Genomic DNA, 20,632 nt, shown 5'->3' with positions numbered 1-20,632 from the left:
CAAAGTTGCTGAAGTAAATGAGTAATGTGCTCTTTGAGGGTTTTCTCTGGTGGGTCGCTGAAGCTGATTCGAATTGAGACTATATCAGGAATGAAGGAATTAGAGAGAGAGAAGGAAGAATACAAATTGGAGGTTTTAATACTAAGAAGCAGAGACAAAGAGGATGAGATAAAAGGAGGTAGATCAAAATGAAAATAAAGATTAAGAAAAGAAGGAGCCGGGGGTTAGAGACAGTTATGTAACAAAAGGAGAGATATTTGGGGATAGGGCAGAGGTAGATTATGTCCTGCTCATATTTTTTGTGCTGGCTATTTAAAGATACAGTGCACACAGATACTATGTGTAAAAGTAGAGGAAAATGCCCAGTTTGAAGATATATTTGATTCCAACTTTGTTTGGATGTTCCAGCGATATTTGTGCGTATATGTTCTGGCTGTAAAGTGCGTTCGGTCGTATTTAATTGAACTGAACTGCGAAGGAGCAGAGAGAAGGACACCGGAGGGAGGAAAAAATCAAAATGATAAATGGTACAGACAGCAGCTTTGACAGGAAGCAGCATCTTACCCTGCAACATCCAACCTCTGTCAGGTCCATTTACACACACACACACACACACACACGGAGGGAGTTTAGCTAACAAGGGCACTGCCCGGTCATGTTCATCCCACATGAGGTTTCGCGCAGGCTGTTAATTGAGTTCATTAAAAGGCTCTTACATAGTGTGTGATGGTGTGTGTTTGTGCATGTGCTTGTGTGTAAATTAAAGGTATACTCTGCAGGATTGTCTGTTACTTCTCGTAAAGATGCCGACCAGTGATAATGAAAGTAAAAGCCAACCCCAGATTGGCTCTAATTGGTCTTTTTTATTCTGTTGCTTAAATTTGAAAATAAAAAGAAATTACTTCAAAAAATACAAAAATAAAGCTCCAATCTCACCTGAGCGCTGTGTGGGTACACGCCCAGAAAAGTCCAAAACACAGGAGGGGATCCCGGCGGGCAGTCCAGTGCTATAATGTGTAATTGCTCGGGGCTCCAGCTCCGTTAATGATGGATTGGGATCAGTGTCCTGGTCGCATGCCGGTTGCTGCAGCCAGAGGAGCCCAGAACTGCGAGGTGTTTTTCCCGGGCTGTAGCAAAAAATGAGCTCGTCCTTCTCCCTCAGATCAGCTTCCAGACCAGCGATGCTTTTCTTCAGCCTTGAAACGGTAAAGTGGCACTCAGCCATCGGACTAGCAGTTTGTCTGTAGATTTTATGGGAGCTTTAAAGCTTAAAATTTTCATTAGGAGCGACTGATTAGCCTTGCCACCAGGCTAAAAACAAACCTGCTAAGCTAGCGGCAGTCCAGAGAGTCCAGTAGGCCAGATAAACTAAAGACCCAAACCTGCAAGGGTTAAAATCTTCCACCTTGTTAAAATGTGAAGGTAAAACAACCAGGATCTAAACGTTAAGTGTAAGAAGACGCTTTAAAACTAAATAAAAACGTCAACTCATGCATCTACAGTACAACAAACAGGTGCAATATGCAGGCTGATAAAAAGCTTTTTTTTACTGGGGCTCTCATATTGCCATTGCAAATAAAAACTAAAATCTTACAGCTGATCACTCACTGTCAAATCAAAACACTTTGCATCAGTGCCTACCATCAAAAGACATTCACATAGTTGTTTCAGTGCCATCATTAAGGAAAAATCAATAACAGCACCTGCACAGAGTTTAATGTGCATTGGATTTAAGGAATGGGGATGATTCAAGTGAAAATAAAAAAAATCGATTGTATGGCTTCAGTTTAACAGTGTCACACCTGGGTCATTGCTTCAGCAGGTTCTGTTTTATTATTCTTCATGGTCGTGTAAGAAGCCGTACCGCAAAACTGTGCTGCTTGCTAATAATGCTGTAACTCAACTGAGGGGAACAAATGACCAATGAGCTGGTGCAGACCCACAATGTACGGTACTGTAATAGAAGACAATATCATGGATAACCCCCCACCCCCCCCCCGCCCCACACGTGATCATGGCCTTTCTCTCTCTCTTTGTGTTTCTTTCCCGCTTTGATCACAGCGGTGAGTTCAGACTCGACAGTGAATCTCAATTACTGACACACACCATAAAGAAAAAAGTAAAGTGGGGTCATGTGTGAGAAACAGGGAGGCAGAGATAATGAGACCAGAGAGGAACTGGAGGTATATTTTCATTCAGTAATGCTACCTTCACTATTGAACAGTGTAAAGTTAATTACATGAATTGAAAGCATTGGCACATCTATAAATTAATTTAACACAAAGGTGGCCGCTCGGGGTGGAAATTGAGAATCACTGATTTGAATCGTTAGTTCAATTTCGTTCAAAGTCTTTTTCGTACTAATGAGACGAGCTCCGCTGTTAATACTGACCAATTCAGTCAGTGACAAGTATGATTTAGTACAGTCCGTCCAGTTTGAAGTCTTAGTGTTGATGATTTGTGTATGTATGCACATTTTGTTGATGGTAATGGTGCCACTGGTGTCTGAGGTGCTGATGTTTTTGTCAGCTGGAATCAGACGTCAGTATGACATTGTGAGGACATTAACATAATGACTTTTGCAGAAGATGGATTTTGTTCTCTAACTCTTCTACGTCAAGAGGGTGTTGGCATAAGACATTGTAAAGACGTTGGAGTTGGATTTTGGTTATTTAACACAGCTTAAAAGCAACAAAATATCAACATCATCTGTTGCCAAGACTCTACATCAAATTCACGCTTGCATTAGACATCCGGACACTGAGTTTTGGTCAAACAAAGAGTCAGTGTTCTTCAGGGTTTATATGAATTACAATGCTGTTAGCGCACATTAAAAATAAAAACTGCCACACGTTTGAGTCCATAAAAACTGATACACGTTGCTCCTCTAAGCATCTATGTATTTAATACAATACGTTCCTGCACTTCTTGTTTGTCTTTTAAATAAATTTTCTTCTTTTTATAGTTCAAATGTCTCCTTTACTTCTACTTTTCTCTCTGGCTGGAAACTTCGCAGGCTTTGTTTGCTCTGTCTGTCGACTCACCCACCCAGCATCTACAACGTCACTAACACGGCCTGCTTTAAACTGTCTGGTTATTTTATTGTTTGTTTTAATGTCTGCAATCAGGACTCCTTGAAACAGTATTGATGTTAAGTGGATTACTCTGGTGAAATAAAATAAAGTCTGCAAAGCAGCCGTCGTGTTCTAACTCTGCCGTCGGTTGTTGTCTCATGGTGTTTGCAGAGGAAAAGGAGAAGGCGGAGGAGGAGGAAGAAGAAGCACTGACAGGGAAAGATGAAGAGGAGCAGCGCATCGCTGAGATGGGCCGTCCCACGCTGGGAGACCACGTCAAGCTGGAGGTCATCATAGAGGAATCGTATGAGTTCAAGGTAAAGTAGAGGGTGTGTTTGTGTGTGGTCAAATAAACGAAAGTGGCACGATGTGATAGAGGTAGCAGGAGCAGCTTTTTTTAACATGCAGTCTAATTTACTTCTGGTTTTACTTTAGGTTTCCAAAAAACCGAAAGTGACAAAAACAAGAAAAAACTGCCATAGTAGGATAGTTCATGTGCTCCTCTTTTTTTTTTTTTAATCTGATGTCTTTCTCTGAACTGCCACCAAATTAAATGACCGCACACGTGACTCTGAATAGTCTGATTTCATTACACAAAGGAAACAAGACAATTTAGAGACAACTGAATCACATAATGAACACTATTAATCATCATCGAGGTGGAAAACACTGACACATCACTAAGATGCAGCACACATCAAGGACATGCAACAGTGGTCACGAAGCAAACAAGTTTTAATTGCATTGATCACTACAACATTTATATCATAAGAAACTGATTTAAATTTATTTTTATTTTAAACACACATGCACACAAATCAACATTAATTCCAGCCCTGTCACTACAAGAAAATGTCAGCAAAGTACATTTCTGCAAACCCAAAATCATAACATTAGCGCGTTTTACAGATATCATATCAACATTTCTAAAGTGGCCTCATCAGGAGGTGGAAGTGATCACGGATGGCGTGCCAAATAAGCCAGATGCCTGCTGTGCTGCAGACCACTGCAGACCATTTTTTGTGAACAGCAAACAGCAAAACCAGTTGTGATTTTATGAGTCAGCGAGTCAGTGCCGAACAGCTTTTCAAGGCACCAAACATGGGTTCAGTTCTATTTTATTTTATTTAAAAAGCCCATTATCACAAATCACAATTTGCCTCAGAGGGCTTTACAGCATATGACACCCCTCTGTCCTTGTAGCGACCTGTTGCTATTTTTCCAATGAAACCACACAACATAGAGGTTGTTTTTTTTTTTACCAAGATATTCCTCCTTTTTCAGGAAGGATTGTGCCCCTAGAGCTGGGTAGTTTAAGCCCAAACCTTACCACACATTAACCACAACATTGTTAAAATGTAAAGTATCTGTTACATAATAACATGAATCACACGAATGTGACACTGCCATGGTTTGCAGAAAGTGCCAGCATTTTGTCCTGGTGATCAGGTTGCAAACTCACTTTACATATTACACTCACAAACTGCTCCAAAACATACAGGAAATCATCCTGTGATTACTGCGTGCATCTCCTTCCTTTCTGTCGCTCTCCCACGCAGACTCTTAAGACAAGCTAAATGCAATTACCATCCATGTTACATATTGTGTCTGTGTGTACGTGTGTGTACGTGTGTGTATGCGTGTGTGTGTGTGTGTGTGTGTGCACGTGTGTGTACGTGTGTGTACTGATGCATGTTCTTTTCTGCTGCTCCACCTACACAATCACTCTAGACAGGGAGACAGTTAATAACACCCAATAATAGCTCACCACTTGACAGGATGCTATACTTTGTCAAGTAGTTTTCTATATGAAATCCTGTGTGTGTGTGTGTGTGTGTGTGTGTGTGTGTGTGTGTGTGTGTGTGTGTGTGTGTGTGCAGCATGGAGCAGGATCCTATAGTTGCCTCCATGCACTGCTTATAGGTAGATAGAGGAGTACAACAGTGTGAGAGTGTCTGACGTAACGGATCCAAGGAGAACAAAAGACAAGCTGCATTAATGGAAAGTTTGCTCTGAAGTTGAAAGTTTCCTCTTAGAACTAAGTGAATGTCATTGAAACAATATAAACAAGCTAAAAATCTAAAATAAATCAGACAAGTAGAAAACTGAAGAGCACTGAGCAAGTTGTGATAATGTTTTAGTAACAGTTATTGATTTTCTGCCATCATTGATATGCTTAAAAATTTGTTTGTCCAGAGAGAAAGGACTCATAAATGTCAATAATATGAGTGAGAAAGAGAGATTTATCAGTGCAATGACTTATGGGTCAGCACCAGGTTGACGGTCATGTGTTGCCCTCAGCTGGGTCATCACGGAGGTTTATTGTGGCACAAACTGGTGACAGAAAAAAATGATATCTTCATTCACCCACTGTAGGAGTGGCTCATTTGTCCTCTTCTGCAGAGAGACACAGAAACATGAGCAAATGTGTTTCACACCGGTCCAACTGAGTCTTAAAGTAATGATCTGAGGAGGGAAAAGAAAAGGAAAGCAAGTGAGGAGAAAAATATCAGTCCTACACAGAATGAGAAGGAAGGTATTACAAAAACTTGGCTGAGTGTAGTTAAATAAGCACTTCATGTACAATGGGTGAAGTAAAGCTGGTGTGTGTGTGTGTGTGTGTGTGTGTGTGTGTGTGTGCGCGTGTGTGCGTGCGTGTGTGCGTGCATGTGTCCACAGCAGCAGCAAAGCACTATTGACACCCCTAAGCTCTATTCAACACAATTAGTATCCCAGTTTCCCTCTGAAGTAGAGAGAAAAGAAAAGAGCAAACCCCACTGCTCCGCTAATTAGTGTGTGATATGTGTGTGTGTGTGTGTGTGTGTGTGTGTGTGTGTGTGTGTGTGCTTGTGATTGTGCATGGGCGCGTGCATGCGCGTGTGTGTGTTATCTCAATATTTCATTGTTTCTTCCTTTTGAAGAAAACAACAAAGTATGAAAACAAGGAATTAAGGAGATAAAGGAAAGAGGAGGTGGACAGAGGGAGGATGGAGAGAAGTTTGGAGAGAGAGAATTAAGAAGAGGAGTGAACAGAAGTAAAGAAACTTGCAGCAAAATTGTTTTTGCATACATGAAAGGTCCTACATATGATTATAGATTGATAAATGAATGTTCCCGACCCCCTAAACCTCCCCCCCAAACGACTCTGTTCTTACATATTCATGCTGTGTAGCCAAACATTGTTAAAATCCACAAAATGTTATTCACAATTCTAGTGGAGATCCCAAATAGACCAAGTATGTGGTTTAATTTGTGAGAAAATGTGTATAAAATGAAGCTAGAATATTGCTATAGGACAGAGTGGTGCAGCCATAAAAACATAACAAAGCAAGCAAGTACAGAGTATGTGATACTCAAAGGGATAGTTTAGTTGTTTTAAGGTGGGGTCGTATGAGGTACTTATCCATAATAAGTGTATTACATGCAGTAATGTCGGTTGGGATGCCTGCTGTGGACGGGTTCAGCAGCAAAACATGTTTTAAAAAAATCCACCCCCCAAAAAAAATCAATGCCAGTTTAAGTGTTTGCTATAATGAGAATATTTCAATGCTCAATAAGCTGTTATCAGCTTCCGTTCCCCATCTATGCTCTTCAGACTCCATTGTATAAATAACTCTGTGGCTCAGCTTTCAAATACATCTCTGACATGCTTGTGACATACAAACCTTCTGGACACTTAGGACATCTGGGGCTGGCCAACGAGGTAGAAAAAAACACGGTGAAGCAGTGTTTGGTTATAATGTCGTACAAACCTGGAATAACTTCCCAGATGATGTTAGACAAGCCCAGACTCTGACCACTTTTAAGTCAAAGCTAAAAATGTTTCTTTTTAACACTGCCTACTCCACCCAGAAATGACTGCAAACATATTTTTTCACACTTGATTTTAAATCATTTTAAATCTCTATACATATTTTATATCTTTGCACCTCTTGTCTGCACTTTTAATTTATTTTTAATGGTGATTATTTAAAAAATGTAAATCATTTAGTTATTAATTTTACCTTTTATATCTGTTCTTTTACTGTGAATCTATCCTTTATTACATTATATATTTCATTGCTCTGTAAAGCACTTTGATTGTATGAAATATGCTATCCAAAAAAGATGGCTTGCCTTGTCTTACCATTGCCACAAAAAACCCCAGTAATTTTAGCTTCCTGGACACAGGAGCTGCTGGTCCTCTGCTGTGGTTAGTTAGTTTGTGTTATTGTGTTACTTTGGTAAATCTGAACCAAGTCCTTAAAACACCAACACACAGTAACACAAATCAAACACTTGATTGAGGCAACGGTGGACCAGTAAGTCACCGATGTTAAATTAATGTTTTTCTTAATGGAGTATGGCTTTGCGGTGAGAAATGTGACGGTTTTTTAATTGCTGCCCCTGTCCACAGCAGTAGTTTGCTGAGCATCATGTTGGTTTTCCTGCTGCTTCTCCAACTGAGGATGTGCTGACCAACATCTACTGTATGTAATACACTGAATATGAATGAGTACCTCATATAAACCCACTTCAAAAGATCCAAACTATCCCTCATGGGTAAAAATGTGCAGTATGTTAAGGGGATTAGTATTCCTGAATACCATTATCAAAGGAATTATAACACAAACACAACACCAGAGTAAAGATAAACATGTGTTTACATCTCTGTTTGGCTGTAAGTTGTGTTCTCAAATTTAAGACCGCATTTCCTATAAACTCCATATTTGCGTTCCACAGCTACGAACCTCTATAAAGGGAATGATAATTTCTCTATTTGGTGCAGCAAAAAGGGGGATAAAAGTTATCAGAATGTCTCATAACTTAATGTTTGTAATGACAACATAATGAGAATGCATTTGTGAATTTGCCTTTAAAAAGTCATTGAAAGGCTCGGGGAGCAAATCTTTTTTTTTTGCTTCTTTAGAGTCAAAAGTCTTTTTTATTTATTTATTAGTGAGTTCAAAAGGGCGGTACAAAAAAAACAATAACTTGGGCAGCAAATCTGGACGGTAAGTATATTTGTAAATGAAAATGTGAGATTGGAGTATGTTTTGCTCTGAAAGGTCAATGCCAGTCTCTCGTTAATGGAGTTCAACAATCTAGCAGATTCCTAATGCTGAACAAATGGCTAATTCTTACAAAGGAATGGTTTTATGAAACGATATGGCACGTTGAGCACTCAGTGAACAGGCTGTTGTCTCCCCGTCTAACCGTGATTACTTCTCTCTCCTCTGGCAGAATACAGTGGACAAGCTGATAAAGAAGACCAACCTGGCTCTGCTGGTTGGAACCAACAGCTGGAGAGACCAGTTCATAGAGGCCATCACTGTGAGCGCAGGTAAGCCCAGTGTGTGTCCTGAGTGTGTGTTTATGAGTTTAATGGTTCTGGAGTTTACCGGGGGTCATCTGAGGTGGTTTGAAGCAGATGTGTGTGGCGTATAAACTGTTGCTAGATTGAACAGCTGCAGTTTTACAGTCGGTTGAGCTCTATGTGGTCCTCTGCTGCATGTGCCCTAACGATCAATATAACCAAAACTATCAGAAATCTCGTGTTGAATGTGTGCGCATGGGTGGTTTACCACTTTAATGATGCCGATTGCATCAAATGATGGCAGACTGTGTGTAAAATGAAGTGGGGCGATTTCACAGTCCAACGGAGTCAAGTGTGTTGCGTGTGCATGCGCGCATTTATGATATCTAATGGTTACTGGGAAGTGGACTGGCCTGGTTTGATGGTTTTGGACAGACAAACACTGACCAGATGGGAGATAATGTTCAGAGCAATTGTGTGTGTGTGTGTTTCAGCCTCCACAACGACAGAGGGACAAGGATGTGTGTGTGTGTTTATGTGGGATAGAGAGAAGGGAGAGAAAGAGGGGAATATTTAACACTTATCTAGTCTCTGTCAAGACTTGTTATGAGCTTTGCTGATGTTAACGTCTCATGAAGAGGGAAAAAGAGAGCATACATGTGAACAGGGAGAGATAAGGAGGCCTCATGTGTGAGAGAGAACATGTATTATGCAGAGATTGACGGAGACGGAGGGAGGTTGCGTGCAGTGAGAAACATGCATAGTGGGAAAAAGAGAATGCATGCTTAAAGAGAAACGTGCTGCTTGGAATATAAGGATGCATTTATGAAGACAAAGTAGGAAAAAGGGAACAAGAGATAGAAAGAAATCATGCAACAAGTAGTTTAAGAGAGAAAGCTGGTTGTAGAAACACAGAAAAAGAGGAAGCGTTTTTTTTCTGTTTCCCTGCAGAATCTTCACAGTTCATTGGTTAGTTGTGGTAACTTGCCCTCTAGAGGCAGAAAACATTACTGCAGCTCATCAATGGAAAAAGAGGAAACAGAGAGAGCTTGATTCAGATTGCAGAAAGTTCTCAATGCTGAGGTGTTTCCACTTCAGCATTCACGCCAACAAACAGTAGTTAGCTGTAGTTTAGTTTAGTTAAGTTTAGTTTATTATGAACATCTTTAGCCAAAGCCCAACATCAGCTAATCTTCCTGGGGTTCGACACATAAAACAAAAAAACAAATCACATATAAAATGTGTTTTCTTGAAAGCAACTTTATTTATTTTAATAACACGATCTGGTAAAGAGTTCCATCCTATAATGGATCTGGAAATTACATTTGAGGAGAGTTTTCCTCGTTTTAGGTGGTAATAGTTTATCCACCTCATCAACTACCACTACACCACTGGCAACACATAACCTCTTATAATGCTGTTATCTATTGTTTTTTTTTGTTGTTGTTTCTTGTAACTTAGGTGTCTGTTAAGATTCACAATATGATTTTTAATGTATCAAAGTAACACTTAAAAATTACTACTTTTATATCATATACTCACCCTGTTTAAGGTTGATTTTTCACGTCTTAAAGGTGAAGAATCCGAGAACATGAACATTCTTAATGAACTGAAGTGAAACTTTATATCAAAACATGCATTTGCAAACTCTCACACAACTTGTGCAATATAATCCAACTTTTTATCCAGTCGTATGCTCAATACTTTCCTAACACGTGTTTACTACTCAAACCTCTTATGCATAAACAGTCGAGCGGTGCATCTCAGCAGCTCAGTGGTATGCATGAAGAGAGTTTGAGTGTATGTGCTTTCACATGCTCGTTACTCAAATGCAGAGGTGTTTTTAACAGTAAGGATTTAATGAAAATACACAAGTTTGGGAAGTTCTGAGCATACAGCTAGACAAATGAGACTTGGATTGCACTGAATGAGTCGTGTGAGAGCTTATAAACTGATGTTTTCATATAGTTTTGCTGTTGTTAAACATGATCTTCTTTTGCCTCAATTCATCAAGAAAGTTTGCTGGTTTTGGATTCTCCGTTCACTGTGGAAGCATCTGAGAAAAAGAGAGTTTTCCTCACAAATTCAACATAATGGAGTGAGTAACTCATGTACAAATGGTCGTTTTGTGGGTGAAGTATTACTTTAGTTTGTGAGCTTTAGTGCTGCTAGTGTGCATTTGAGCACCTTGGACAGAGTCAGAGTGTTTCCCCCTATTTTCCTAGTGTCATATTTACCAGACTGATCTGAAAGTACAATTGATCTCCCCATATAATCAACAATTGGTGTTTAAATGGCTTATTTATGCCCACTTGCGTTGGGTAATTTAGTTCCTATCTGTTGTTGAGCAGGGGTTTTATTTTTGAACCCCCAAAGAGTGGGCACTGATGAATGATTATTTCGAGAAAAGCTGCTTGCTCATTTTCCACAGCTACAGTCAATCAGCAATTCAGGGTAACACGAACTGCATATTGTGTGTTGTTTATTTTTGTTTGAAAATAGTGCAAATAATTGCTTTGAATGCAGAGTTGAACAAAAAAAAATCACCCAATTTGCTGCTGCTGCCTCTGCTACTGTCTTTGAAACTGGGTTTCTATTTGAGCATTGTTTGTCTATAGCCTGCTCAATCACTTTAGTGCCTTCAAATAACTTTATCCTGTGTGTGTGTGTGTTGTGTGTGTGTGTTTGTTTGTGCTTTAGTTAGCCAGCCTGTCAGCCAGCCTTTGTTGGCGAGCTGATGCCATTAATGAAAAGGCCTGTCTTCGCTCTCTTATCTCAGATTAGTTTGTCTAGGCTGACAGAGTGCTCTGTGTGTGCGCGTGTGTGTGTGTGTGTGTGTGTGTGTGTGTGTGTGTGTGTGTGTGTTAAAGAGAGCTGTATAAAGGCGGTGAGTGCAGTTTCCACCAAAGACAGGCTCTTTCTCTCTCTCACACACACACACACATATGGCTTCATTAGGTTGCATTCAACAACAATGGAGTATTCAAAGGTTCCCCTGTGTCTGCAAACTGTAACAGGTCAACCGTGACACACATGCACATGAAGTTGACAAGCCAAATCACATCCAAAACCAGATCAAACAGGAGGGTGATTGGTTTTTCAGGGCCTTTAAATGTGAAGCTGATTGGATTGGGAGAGTTCAGAGTGTTTGAGATTAAGAGCTGATTGGATGCTTACAGATCAAACTGGCAGCTGGTTGGGTAGACGGACATGCAGTTGCAAAGTGACTGATTACCATAGAAACACATCGCTAGCACATTTCTCTGCTCTGTTTGTTCAGTCCAGGAATGACAGCAGGAAGGAGAGAACACAGTAATGTTTTTTAACGCTGAAAAAAGTCACCTGCATGCTGAGAGAAGTAAAACAATCTCTTTTAAACTATGAAAATTAGTATATAGTGTGACTGAGACTTAACTCAACTGAGACTTAATAAGAAAGACAAAAGAAAGATAAAATAGACATTTAAGTGTGGATTTGTGATCATTACCACCAGCTCCCAATTGTCTGAGTTTAACTACATCACATCAAGACTCACTCACTTACACCCAGCATGTTTGTTAGAGTTTATTCGAACCCTGGAGGGTTTCCTCTTTTGACTCAGTTCATTTGTTAAGGTTTGAACAACGCCAACTTGTGTGGCGCCAAATAATCTCATTGCAACGCCTCTGAAACACGAGGCTTATTTTTCCAAGAGAAATGCTGTTGCAAATGTTTCATAGTGTGATGCTTATATTAAGATGTTTTTGTGTCTTTTTTCTGGTGTGTGATGATGGTCCAACTGTGGTTGGCTTAAGTAGGGACTGTGTTCAGATTGCAGACTAAGCCGTATTCTGTAATATAACTCCCTATGACTTGTGTCATCTCATCTTTCCTGCTAAAACTGTAATCAGCAAAGATGAAGTTGCATTAAGTGGCTTTTAGTGGGTTTATCCTTCAATATAGTCCCAATCTTTTTTCACTTCCTATTTTCCGTCTTGCTTTGCCCCATTTACTGCACTGCCTCTCTTTCCATTTCTCCCACCATCCCCCTATTAATTACCAAACACTGGAGGAAGGTCAAAGATTAATTACTTCTCCCGTGGAATACAAATGTGTTGAGGTCCATGATGGAGGCACGATGAGGAAATGAGGCAGCCAGGCTTTAACATGAGGCCAGACCGGGGTCACCTCCTCTGCGCCTGGATGTGATTGTTTCTGCCTTATGGATGGATGGATGGATGGATGGATGGATGGATGAATGAATGAATGACTGCTGGAGATCCAGGAAAAAGGTAGTTCAATTCAATTCAATTCAATTTTATTTATAAAGCCCATTATCACAAATCACAATTTGCCTCAGAGGGCTTTAAAGCATACGGCATCTCTCTGTCCTTGGATCCTCACAACGACAAAGGAAATACTCCCCAAAGAGACCTTTAACAGAGAAAAAACAGTAGAAACCTCAGGAGGAGCAACTGAGGAGGGATCCCTCCTTCAGGATGGACAGACGAGCAATAGATGTCATAAGAACAATAAAATTACAATAGATGACAAAAAGGTTTAAGGTAGAAAAGAAAAAGGGTTAAGCTAAGAGATAATAAAGTATAAAAAACAAATCAAAATTAAGTGATAGCAAAACTATAAATCTTATAATGATACAACATTTAAACCATGAATCACAAGGTTTTTTTTGAAATTGCATCAGTGTGAAGAGTAAAAAGAAAGAGTTTCAGACCTGTATCAGAGAGTCAAGGCTAGTGAAAGGCTGGAGTGAACACATATTTTTTTTAGTTTTCTTTTAAAAATATTAAATGAGCTGGCTTTTGTTATTGGTATTGTGTTTCATAGCCTTGGGTATAATTGACAAAGGCTTCATTCTCGATATTCGTTCGGGTGTTGCTGGGAACCTCCAATAAACCAGCAGCAGATGATCGCAGAGATAATTTAAGATACTTAAGTTTTTGGTTTGACAACGAAACATCTCAAACAGCAACTTAAAGGTCCAGTGTGTAGGATTTGGGATGATAAATTCGCAGAAATTGATTAAAATATAATAAGCATGTTTCTTTACTGTTAAATGACCTAAAAGAAAAGAAGAATAACAATTGTTGTCTTTTTATTACCTTAAAATGAGTCGCTTATATCCACATATGGACCGGGTCCTCCCTCACAAAGTCCACTATGTTGCATCGCAATGTTTCTACAGTAGCCCAAAACGGACAAACCAAACACTGGCTCTGTGAGGGGTCGTGTCACGTATTTGTGGTTTCGTGTCAGCCGCCATAGTTAGCAGCCCCTCCACCACAAACCAAACAGCAGCACAGAAACACTCATTTGTAATGTGAAAAAGCTTATTTAGTGTTTTGACTTGTTGAAATCCCCTGCTGTGTTTGTTTTGGAGAGGAAGAGACCTCTGCAGATAATTCAGCTCCCAGTAAAAACCTCTTAAACAATGAACACTTAAGGGATTCTTAATGGAGTTTACATTTGGCACATGAGAGAAGTTTCAACTGGCTGCAACACACAGCTTCTTTAACTTAGTGAAAGAAGGAGAGAAAAGAAGAATGGAAAAATAGCAGGAGGGGGAAACATGAGGAGAATAGAAACAGAGGAGCAAAGAAAATTAGAGTATAAAAGTGATTTATAACCCATTAAATGAGCTAAAATGGCTCCAACATCTTTCATTACTGCCTGGAAGGTGAGAAATTAAAAGGGGGATTGAGTAAAGGAAGGAAAAAAATAATGTAATGAGGGACAATCAGTCTCTTCACAAAATGAGGCAAAAAAACAGCTAATTCTCTCAGATGTGTTTAAGGAGGTCTTATGCCGTTGTTGTGGACACACCAGGTGGATGTGACAAACCCTTTTAACAAACAGAGGGCATATTTTTAGGGATGGGGATTGAAATACAGTTCTATAAAGACCTGCTTTTTTCAAAACCTGAAAATCGGTAATCTTTGAACTTACCGATAGTGCTATGGAGTCCTGCAGGTCCTATAATGTAACATACATCTCAAATCGAGTCACATCATTTAAATCCAAGAACACGTAAACATCACTTAAAAATAGTAATCCAATGTTGAAATCGGCAAGATAAGAGCAAATTAGCCAAATGAACGAGGTTGCATAAGATTTCATTGTGATGTGTTTAAAGTCGGCTCAGTAAAATGACTATTAGCCAAAGGAAAATAAAACATCATCATGATTCAAATGAAACATCAAGAAAAAGAAAATTTAGTTTTTGAAACTTGAAAAATCAGTTGTTTCGGGTCAGAAATTAGTCTTCCCGGTAATATAAAATGGATAGTAGTGATGGAAAAATGTTTAGTGCTGCTGATATATTTTTGCTACTGTGAGTTTTATGCTATAATGAAGGGGGCCTGTTACATCAGCCATGTTTATTGAAGGCTAGAAAGGTCACATGTTAAGCAATAAAAGCCAAACCAGATCTGTTAAAAACATGTTGTCGCCTCGAATTTCTACCAAATAATAGAAAAATATTGATAGTGGTATCGATAAAGACTCTGATCATCAAGGAGTCTCAATAATGGTATCAATATCAACAAAAACTAACAATCCCCATCCCTGTATATCCAGTCACACACACACACAAACACACAGAAAGCCCAAATGGAGACATGCTGTAAGTTGGCAGCTCATCCCTTCAAACACACACTGGTTCAAGGGTTTGAACAAGTCCAGAGCGGCTGTCACTGATACGGTGGTGGATTTAATGCAGCACACACTGATAAGATAGCTTTGTCTAATCCCATCTCTCTCTCTCTCTCTTCCTGGCTCTCCTTCCTCCCCTCTTTCATCCCGCCCAACTTTCTCTCTTATCTCCTCTCAAATGTATTAGATTAAAATCAAGATTAAAATCACTTTAAAGGAGCCTTGAATATTTTTCTATTCTTGGCCGAAGACATTTGGAGTTTGTCATTGTTGCTCTCATCCTCGCTCTCCGTCTGAAGAGTCTGATTATGATCTTGATGTGTAGAAGTCCTCCGGAAATCATTCTGGCCTCATATATGGCAAAAGATATCTGTTGTTGCTTATCACTTCATCAGTTCAATTAGGAGAAGATTGCAGATTTGGAACAGCTTTTCTGCTAAAATGGCAGCCATGAAAAAGACATTTAAAATCTGCCAAGACTCAACCTTCAGGTCACCACATCATAACAACTATTTGGCATTTAGGCTGCACATGTGTACACACATGCACACAAAATCCTGCTGAAACCATGACATTCATCTCAGAGCAAGAAACCTGCATTTAGTTAGCCATTAAAGCGCTCTGAAATGTCAGTGTGCAGGTGTGTGTGTGTGTGTGTGTGTGTGTGTGTGTGTGTGTGTGTACCTGTGTTTCCTTGTGTCCTTCTTATACACACACACACACACACACTGACCTGTTTTCCCTTGTTCCCTTCTTTTTGTGTTTGTTGCATGGCTAATGGAGAATTTTCCCCAGATAAGCTAACACAGTGAGACAGGGAGAGTGTGTGTGTGTGTGTGTGCGTGCATGTGTTCAGCAACGTGCGGTCAAGCACATACAGTATGTGACAAGCCCGCCAAGTTGCCATTTGGCGAGCAGCTCGTTTTGATGCTTTAATGCATTTCTTGACTTTCATATTCTTCAAGAGCTTGACATTTCTTTTTTTACTGTGTGCAGTGTTTTCTTCTTACATTTATCTGAAAGAATAAAGCTATTCCTGCTGCAACGCAGTGTCCAGAATAAATGTTGGCATTGTACATTTCTGCAAATATTTTGCATTTGTTCAATCATATGTAGCAGATGTTTAAACTTCACGTGTAATTACCCTTCAATTTTATGTTGCGACAATGTTGTGGTCAAGGGCGCAGGTTTAGTTTCAACATTTGGGAGGACACATGAAAAAGGAGGGTTAAGAATCCTCCCCAGGAAATTTTCAGCATCAAAACCTTGATGTCCTGTCTTCTGGTGAATGTTTCTGCACCAGTCTATGCCTTCTCTGCAACAATTTTTGGCCACTTTCATGTTCAATATGGGAGAACAAATGCACCTGGTCTAAATATTGAGGGGGACTTGACCTCTGTATCCCCCAACAAAACTGTCTTCTCCTTTTGATGACAAACTCAGCTCACACAAAAAGTTAACAAAAGTACGCACATCCAGACGACATAGGTGCTGGACAAGAGATTATTTAAGAGAAGAAAAAACAAAGTCTGTACACTAGATTATGCTGCCATTATGCTCTCATGAATATTTGAATGGTGGTAAAAAAACATCAAGCGTACAACAGCATACGTGTAAAACATACAACACATCACATATAAAATGTTGAACTTATCAGCTGTTTGCAGAAACTTACAATGCCAACACCTGAAACTATTGGCCATTTGTGTGTTTCTGCTTCCCAGGCAGCAGAAAGAGGGTGAACATGTGGGCTGATATACAGTGTGCAGGTGTGATTATTGCCCCTGACCAGAGGGTAAATGGTTACAGGTTAAGTGGAATTAATTAACATTTTAACCTTTTTTTTAAATCACCCTGTTTACCGCTGTCTCCATCCACAGCAACATGGTCTTGTTCACAGAACATAATCTTGTTGAGCTCAACTGTCTGACTCAGAGCAGCACAGCCACCAACAAAGGGACAACAAGATGGAGAGAGGAAAAATCAATGAAAAGGAAATCATGGGAGAGAGAGAGAAAGAGAGGTTGTTAGGACAAAGAGTGCAGGAGAAAAGTGAAAGAAAGAGATTTATGTGCAACAGCTCCACACTCCACTGCCCCATAATTACTGAGTCCACACCACGCTGTTCATCACCTGCTCCTCAGCGCGTGTGTTATTTATCGACGTATGTGTGTGTTTGTTTATATGTGTACACCCAAGGGAAGTGGACGAAGGTAATAGGTATTCAAGGAAAAACTCCAAAAGGGGGGACTTTTGGCGTAGAAGTGTTTGGAGCTGACATTAGTTGTGTTAAGAAAGAGAAGAACATGAGCGTGTGGTCATTTTACTTTGTGCTCTGTGGACAGGCATCAGATACATACCCTTAGGGTACTTTGGGGTACTGCAGTGGGTACAAATATATAAAAAAAATATATATATATAATATATATTATATATATATATATATATTATGCATAATTCCCATAACAATTACATCACTAAATTGTAAGTTATCAAAAACTAATCCAAAAAGTGTAGATCTTTAATGCCATCTTAGCGTTATTGCATTATGACAAAAAAATTGTTTGCCACAAATTAAGTGATGAATTCTGAACATTTTGAAATGTAGCATTTCTACATATCCTCATACAACCATCCACAAATACAAATACTGTAAAATACTCAGTAAATGAGTGCTCCAAGAATGACACCCTTGCGTTACAAACATAATATAAAGTTACATACTTTATATAAACTTACTGAGGTTAAGGTGGTTTCTCAACACCACACACATACCACAACAACCGCCTTCCTGCAGGAGAGCTCCCCCCAAAAGGAAAACTTTTTAAAAGCAGCTGCTGCTGCTGTGGTCCATGGCTGCTCGGGTCAACACCGGCAGAAGTGCTGGCAAACTTAAAGCTGCAAACTGTAGTAAGACACAGGAATAGCTGAAATTACGTCTTTGAAATGACTGGATGCGGTGAGTTACTACACTGCGATGAGAAAGCCCCGGACGGTTTAGGCGAGTAAAATCATGTAGTTTCAGTTTAGGAAAAGAAATGTGTTGACAAAATAACTGGTTTCACACAGGACACAAACACCAGTCTCTTGGGGGAAAATCTTGAATCTGTGTGACTCATTCAACACCCCATCCTGCCTCCTTATGAAGACTTTCACTCTTTATTCTACTTCCTTCTTTACTTCCAATAGGACGTTGGTCGTGTGATTGCATCCTTCCCGATTGTGTTGGTTGTATATGAATTGGGGTGCATTACATTTCAAAAGTACACATACAAAGGTTGCACGAGAACAGCCTGAGCATTTTAGTGTTTTTCAGTTACAAGGTTTGTATTAGGTAAACCAGACACTGATGGTGTAGTTATGTGTTTTACCTCTCCATGTAGGCATATTATTTTTCTACCAAAAACGTTTAAGCCAGTCAGGGCTGAAAAATAAAAACTTTCAAAGGGGGTAAATTATTAAAGAAAGTTTCTGTACCACTTTCTAAACAAATAGTGGTGGAGTTATTCTTCATTTCTCTTACTGCAAATTACACCTGCGCTTCATTTCACATTTGCGAGGGGTTTTTGTGTCTTTGATGTGCAGCAGAGAGACCTAAATGCGACCATATGTGAGTGTTTCTCACCCTGCATCGGCCCTGCTATGTGCAAATAAACACTTTTTCAGTCACTGGCATTGAACTGCAGTTCACATCACCACCTGTCTGTCCTTACTGTGCATTAACTGTAATTTGAATCCTCCAGAAGGGGAATGACAATGAAGGGTTGACTCAGTGACTGATTATATAATTGATTTGTTGCCTGGCTGACTGATTGGCTTGTCAAACGACAGGCTTACTGGCTCTTTCACTGAGGGACTGTGCGTTCATTTAAAACATCTAACATCAGATGTACAGCATGTTACATAAGCGCCGCTACTTGTTTGGCAAAGTCATTATAACGTTCCAGTCTTGCTTATCAGCATGTCAATGGTGTGAATGATGAAGTTATATTAGTTAGTTAATTTCATGCTGTGGTGTGTGATTATGTGTGTTTCCATGTGTGAGAGAAACAAACAGCATGATGGGACAAGTGGATCATGAATATGTCAGCATGAGATCTGACAAACACACACACAACTGTCATTGCACAGTTAAAAAACTGTGCCTGTTAATTTGAAGAAAGGTGATATTTGTTTGGCAAAGAATCTAAAGGAAAGTTCAGATTCACTGTACAATGAAGGTTTTTTTATATACATTACCGACAGTCCAGAAGATGCTTTGAAGATTACAAACATGTCTTCACGGTCACAGGGAGGTTTTTTTTAAAAGATCTGGGGTGTTCACAAAATGTGACTTCTTTTTATTTTTGACAACTATGGCGGCTTACTTCTGAGACTGGAATAAAATCATCAGTGTCAAAACAACACTAACGAGAGGCACAAACTGTGGCTGTGTTTGAAGATGCACGGATGACTGACAGGCTGTCCTGTGTGTGATATTTCCAACAGTGCGCTGTGTGTGTGATGTTCTTGCCTCCATTTGAGATTCAGAGTCTGTGCGTATATGCCTGTGTGTGTGTGTGTGTGTGTGTGTGTGTGTGTGTGTGTGTGTTTGTAGCTACCCCTATGAAGCCTAACATGTTTTCTTTTCCAAAGTCTCTCCCCTTATTCTGTTATTCAGCTTTGAGTTTTTCTGCACAGGATTTCATTTGTACACACCAGTTTCAAAGCCCTGTGTGTGTGTGTGTGTGTAAACATGCAGTCGTATGAATGATCCCCTGCAAGTCCCCCTGAGCTGGTACCATATCACTTTAAACACAAATTTCAGACACACTCATGTACCCACACTTCGCTTGGCTAGCAGCATGCAGAGACGAGCTGCTGTCCACATCTGCCCTGACCTATGAAAACGCAGCTTTTGGGCACGCTCAGTGAGCAGCAAGAGATAACACACACCCGACACCTCTGCAGAGTGAGAGACAGAGTATTGATATGTGTGTGTGTGTCAGATTAGATATTTCTTGATGTCAAGTACATCAGCATGCCGGTGCCTCTCAGTCAAAAACCCTGAGTGAGCAGCTGCCAGATTAACATGAGATGCTAACCAGTATGCAACTGATATAGATGCAGTCTTCATTGTTGCCCGGGAGATTTTTTTGTCCTCCTTTGCTCTAAATAAACAACAAAGATGACTGATCTCACGCACACAAAATAGAATGAAGAGACTTTTAATGGCATTTAGAGAGTGACAGAAAGTTGTAAAGGGATGAGGGAGATTTAGAGGGAGGAAGCGGGGAAATGACAGAGAATATTCAATTATATAAAGGCTATATCAGCAAAGTGCGACCAAGGATGAAAAGAGTGTGAACGACGGAGAGGGAGAGAAGAAGAAAGAATTACTTTTGGATAACCACTTTATCAGTATAACGCCTACTGAACATGGAAATAGAGAGACGAGAAAAGAGTGTGCAAGTCAGGCATGGACAGAAGTAAAGGAAGATGGAGAGGGAGGCATAGGAGAGAAATACTGTATCAGAGTGTGACCGAGTTTTTTCCATGTTTCATGAATATATAACCTATGTATTTGATACGCACTATAAGCTGTTTAACCACAGACAGCTGACAAGTATTA

General features: G+C 39.8%; 1 protein-coding gene across 1 annotated transcript in view; it reads left to right on the top strand.

Annotated features, from left to right (window-relative positions):
• Nucleotides 1-20,632, top strand: part of slc8a1b (solute carrier family 8 member 1b) — a 189,704-nt gene that overhangs the window by 149,562 nt on the left and 19,510 nt on the right. Inside the window, exons 6-7 of the mRNA XM_042501705.1 lie at nucleotides 3,246-3,391; nucleotides 8,298-8,397. Of these exons, the coding sequence (XP_042357639.1) occupies nucleotides 3,246-3,391; nucleotides 8,298-8,397 (246 nt within the window). The remainder of the gene's footprint in view (nucleotides 1-3,245; nucleotides 3,392-8,297; nucleotides 8,398-20,632) is intronic.

The sequence above is a fragment of the Plectropomus leopardus genome, chromosome 15, assembly GCF_008729295.1.
Source record: "Plectropomus leopardus isolate mb chromosome 15, YSFRI_Pleo_2.0, whole genome shotgun sequence".
Taxonomy (NCBI): Eukaryota; Metazoa; Chordata; class Actinopteri; order Perciformes; family Serranidae; genus Plectropomus; species Plectropomus leopardus.
This window is presented reverse-complemented; position numbering and strand designations above follow the sequence as displayed.